Source organism: Vigna angularis, chromosome 4, assembly GCF_016808095.1.
Source record: "Vigna angularis cultivar LongXiaoDou No.4 chromosome 4, ASM1680809v1, whole genome shotgun sequence".
Classification (NCBI taxonomy): Eukaryota; Viridiplantae; Streptophyta; class Magnoliopsida; order Fabales; family Fabaceae; genus Vigna; species Vigna angularis.
Window position 1 is genome coordinate 4,375,499 of NC_068973.1, and position 5,954 is coordinate 4,381,452.

At 27.0% G+C, this 5,954-nt stretch overlaps 1 protein-coding gene across 1 annotated transcript; it reads left to right on the forward strand.

The window, feature by feature from the left end:
* The first annotated feature begins 3,999 nt into the window (after positions 1–3,999).
* Positions 4,000–4,780, forward strand: LOC108330155 (protein SMALL AUXIN UP-REGULATED RNA 51-like). Its single transcript, XM_052875729.1, has one exon. The coding sequence runs from the start codon at positions 4,000–4,002 to the stop codon at positions 4,510–4,512; it is 513 nt and encodes a 170-aa protein (XP_052731689.1). The 3' UTR covers positions 4,513–4,780.
* Positions 4,781–5,954: the final 1,174 nt, after the last annotated feature.

A 5,954-nucleotide genomic window follows, 5' to 3' on the forward strand; every position in this document is an offset into this window, starting at 1 on the left:
CAGTGGTTTATACCATATGCAATTTTTTATTTGATGAACAATTTTCAGAATTATAATAGGCTGTTTTGGTAAAATAATTGCAACAAGGGAGGGTTGTGTTGAGTCTGTTGAGCTATGAGAGCTAAAGAACTAGGAATTATGTTTTCAGGTAAAGAGGAGAAAATAATAAAGGAATTAGATGAGATAGAGGCTAGGGATAGGAAATTGGAGATGACAATTAGCATAAATATAGGTTTTTTTTACGTATATAAGGCAAATTTGAAAAACATTTTATAGGCAAAAATTTTAAAAAATGCCTATTTAAGCAAGTTGTAGGAAACTCATGACTTCAAATGAAGAAGTCGTGTTTTTTCACTTTATCCTGACATATGAGTCAAAAGTAAAGTTATGCACTCCTAGAATGATTTCAGGTCCTAGAAATTGATTATCAGGACCTTGTAATTGATTATAGAAGGTTGAACTCGTGTAAAGAAGACACGACTTCACCTGTAATAAGAAAAACTCTCTTATAATCAATTACATTTTAGTGTTAAAACAAAGAGTATTTTTGGTTTTGTCGATATGTTGGTTAATTATTAGTAATTATTATAATTTTCATTTAAATTGTTACCATTTAAATTAACATTTCTATTATTTCATTGTTACTATTTAAATTAACATTATTAGAGTTTCCATTTAAATTTTTACTATTTAAATTGTTAATTATATATAAATTAACATTTCTATTATTATATTTAAATGGATAAGAATTACTAATTATATATAAATTAACATTTTTATTATTACATTTAAATAGAAATTGTAATAATTATTAATTATATACAAATTAACATTTTTATTATTACTTTTAAATTGAAATTGTAATAATTACTAATTTATATACAAATTAACATTTCTATTATTACATTTAAATTGACATTGTAATAATTACTAATTATATATAAATTAACATTTCTATTATTACATTTAAATTGAAATTGTAATAATTATTAATTATATACAAATTAACATTTCTATTATTACTTTTAAATGAAAATTGTAATAATTCTTAATTTAAATGGTAACAATTTAAATGGAAACTCTAATAATTAATAATAATTAACAATATATAATTACACTTCTTTTTTAATTTTACTAAAATAATTATTTTTTAAAATTGAAATAATTATCTTACGAATTCTATTTTTTAAGTCAACTTTTTAAATTTAACCGTTTTAATATTTTTTAAAGTAGAATAATTATTTATAATAAAATTATTACTTATAAAATAAATAAAAATTATCTTAAAAAATTTATAAAAATAACTTATATTTATTTTTATAACAAAGAGTTTTTTTGTTCTGTGGACTATGTTTGTTAATTATTAGTAATTATTAGAGTTTCCATTTAAATTGTTACTATTTATGTTAGTAATTATTACAATTTCTATTTAAATGTAATAATAGATATGTTAATTTGTATATAAATAGTAATGATTACAATTTTTATTTAAATGTAATAATAGAAATGTTAATTTATATATAATAAACAATTTAAATGGTAACAATTTAAATGAAAACTCTAATAATGTTAATTTAAATGGTAACAATGTAATGATAGAAATGTTAATTTAAATGACAACAATTTAAATGGAAACTCTAATAATTACTAATAATTAACAAACATAGCTCACAAAACAAAAAATACTATTTCTTTTAATGCCAAAACTCTATGGTACCATAAGTTTGTAATCGATTACCAGAATATTTTTGTCTATTATAGGTGAAGTCGTGCTTCCTCTGCACGAGTTCAGTCCTCTATAATCGATTACAAGGCTTGGTAATCGATTACCAGGGCCTGAAATCGTTTTAGAGGTGCATGAATTCACTTCTGACTCATGTGTCAGGATGAAGTCGTGCAAGGGGACACGACTTCTTCATTTGAAGTCGTCTGGACTCATACGACTTGTCTAAATGCGTAATTTTTAAATTTTTTGCTTATATTCGTAAAATGTTTTTCAAATTTGCCTATACATTGAAAAATGATAAGTATAAGATAGTTAGGAAACTAAGCTACTAGTTTTAAATAAGGGTGGATAAGGAATGGTTGGAGATAAGATTTAGGTTAGCCAAGCTTAAGAAAGGGGAATTCACGTAGGTTAAAATGATCCCATTTAAACTATTTTTTTTTTTTGTGTAAGGGTGTTCTTTTTGTTTGAATTCCAAGTATAAGTCTTAGTTTAATATTGGATAGAAATGAGAAAATAGAATATCATATAAGATTGAAAATTTATTAACTTATTACCTTAAGGTTTTGGGTAGAGAGTGATATCAATTTCTTTTGTGATTAGGTTCAAATTTTGTTGATGTTGTATCTTCCTAGTGAGCTCTCTCGTGGATAGATCCAACACTTTTTAGATCTAGAAGGACAAATGTTTAGCCGAGATAAAACATTGTAAATAATCGATAATTAAAATAGTAATTTTTTTTAATTTGTTTCTGAGAATTATATTACTTATATAATAACTTCATAATATTGATTTTATCTTTATATTTTCATCTTTTCCGCATTGTTGTTTCTCTCCTCCCTTTGTTCAGAATTAAAAATATTTAATAGAATTTGTTAGAAAAGAGAGTTAGTTAGTACAATAAAATTTATTTTGGACAAATTGAATTAAACATTTTGGATTATTTTCACACAGAAAGATAAAAGTTGGATAATAACATTTGATGAGAGTGAAAATGAAAATGTGGAAGGAAGGAAGTGGTATACAAAAACCGTTGGCTTCATTGATGCGTGGAAACAGAAAAATAGTCTCCGAGGGCGACGCTTCAGCAGTGATGCAAACCAAGTAAAAGAAAACAACAACAACTTCATTTTATGCCGATAATTCAGCGTATAAAGTTGGAACATCAACCTTCTCATTCCAATGTTATTTCTTTGAAGAATTAATACTTGATTCAGACAGAAGCAGAAAGAAAAAACATTATCGTAACTCATCTTATTTATTTCTTTGGAGAGCTCGATCGCTACTTTCGCTTCCACTTTCCCGAGCTGCATGGCTTTTTTTCATCTTGCTCATAGCTAATGCCCTCTTCTTTTCAGGTACCAATCAATCTCTTCATGCATGCATGCATACCTTTTTCTTTCTGCCTCCTTCATCTTTCATTTTATTTTCTGTTTCTTACGTTATCACTGTGAATTCAATCCTCAACTTTATGTTTCTTAATCAACGCTGTCATTTCCTATTCTATGTCATAATCCATCTATTGAATGCGCTTTAGATTTTTCTTTTTTCTTTGATCTTGGCTTGGAATTGGTTTGTTTGATTCCTGCAGGTTCTTAGCTTCTAAGGAAAATGTTAGTTGATACCTGTGAGAAGTTTGATATATATAAAATGTTCATTGAAATTTCTTATAATTTGAGCTCGGAAGAGATTCCATATTTTCTGCTGATAAGCTGATTAAAAAGTACTGATTTTCTTTCATTTAGCACCAGAGATGTGAGGTGATGAACATGAGGTGCATGGCGAAAAGAAACCTTCGTTTTACCACATTTTAAAAAAGTTTTTATTATGCTATTTATACATAATGATTTATACAAAATGCTATTTATAATGTTTTTAAAAAATACTTTATTTGTGATAACCATGCAAGTTTTGTCTGTTTAGACTCCAACTGCCCCAATTACATCCTCTCTCTCATTTTTGGATCTTGATTGCATCAAATAAGAAAAAGTCATTATTGTAGAATAATGGATCAAATTGGATGCTTGTATTATGCATAGAATGAGGAATTAAATTAAATCATATAAACTATCAATAAATAAGAGAATTTGATTGGTCTGATTTGCATTGAATTATTTTTATATTTGATGACAGTTGACAGTATTTGTAGTTACAGATTTAGTTAATGTATTTGATGGGGTCGAGAGGATGAGATTTCATTTATGAAAGTGTAGTGAGTGAGTGTTGAAACGTTGGATTGATACCTTTATTGTTGTTGTGATTAAAGTGTAACAATGGATAGCGGTGTAGGCTACAAATTGACAGGGATTAGGCAGATTGTGAGGTTAAAGGAAATGCTGCAGAAGTGGCAGAACGTGACTTTAGGGCAAAAAGCTTCGATTCCCACCATTACTGATAAAGTGCCTAACAATGATGGAAGCGGATTGCCATTGATAAACAAAAGGGTAGTGAATGTTATGAACACTGAATCTGACACAGAAGACAGCTGCCAAAGTCCTGAACCGCTTCCACCACCTGATGTTCCAAAGGGATACTTGGCAGTGTATGTTGGACCTGAGCTAAGGAGGTTCATCATTCCCACCACTTATCTCAGCCACTCTCTCTTCAAAGTTTTGCTGGAAAAGGCTGCAGATGAATTTGGCTTTGATCACAGTGGAGGCCTCACCATCCCTTGTGAGACTGAGACCTTCAAGTACCTACTCAAGTGCATCGAGAATGAAAACAAAGACCAACTCAATCATAAAACTGCACAAGCAGCCGAAAGCTCGGGAACTGTGGAAGAGTAAGTAGTTTTCCAATATTTCCGCACGTCCAAAATCGTAGGCTGGTTTAAGGTGCAAAAGTGGATCTCCTTTCCTACCATATTTTTGTTTTCATTTCTTGTGCATATGATACTAGTTAGGAATATTTTCAAACACCTTGTCGGCATGATGTTAGTGTCCATTTATTCTATCTTTTTGGTAAAGACCTATGCATCACACTTTTCTAACTCAACTCATTTTGTTTAGTCAAAAGGAGCATTTATGGCCTATAATTTTGATAGTGTGGTTCTTTCACTTATTTATGGTGCTGACAAGATGAGTGTTCCAAATTCAGATTTGAGAAATCCTGAACTTTTCTTCCTTAAAGACTTCCACATGCATATCATATTCAAAAAATAAATTAAATCTAGTTGCCATGTGCATTTATATATTTTAAGTAAAATATATTAGTGAGATATTCATTTAATAATGAGTTGATACATATCTCAATCTCAGTTATAAAATAAGATTTACACTTTAATTATATATATATGGATGTATATTCTCTTATAAAGATGTGACTTAGTATATTTCTCTGTCTTCTAGATTTATGCATCAATTTGAGCACATGATGGAGAAAGCGATACATTATACGAATATGATTCCTTCTACAGTTATTTTATTGATATCAAAGCAAAGTAACATATGCTTACATTTTCAATGACTTATCGGCTTCTCATTTCAAAAAACTTGTAGGGACTTTTGGCACATTGGATAATTTGTTTTATAATTAAAATAGGATAACAAAATTTACTTTTTTTTATTGTTTTGTTAGAAACATGGGAGAAAAATTGATTATAAGAAATAAAAATAAATAAAGGTATTAAGCTGAAAGAAAAATAAGAGAAGAGGTAAAGAAACCAAGAAAAATTATCTCTATACCAATTATACTGTTAGACTTAATTAAAATAATGAAAATTTAAAGACTACTAATTAGTGTTAATTATATCGTGTGATTAGGGATATATCCCATGATTATGGATAAAAAAAATCAAAAATTTTGAAAAATATTGAATAAATATTTTTAATAAGTATTTGCAGATATAAATATTATAATATTTGATAAGTGGATATTTGTTACACATTAATAATTATTAATAAATTTTATTTAAGTATTTTTTTTAAAATTTAAGTAATTAATAAAACAAATATTAATCATGGAAGGATCGATTAAAAAATTGATTTTACATATTTTTATAATTTAGTTCAACTTATTTAAAATTATATTTTAAAAAGACTAAATTTATTTACGTTAATTTATTGAGTAATTTAATTTGAATTATATTTAAGATTTATTTTTTATTTAAATGTTATTGTTTTCAAATTATTTTATTTAAAATTTTAAAAAGATCAAATATTAACAATATTTGTGAATATCCATTTATACTTACAAATATAAAAGAAATTTATAGATAATTTTTTATTCA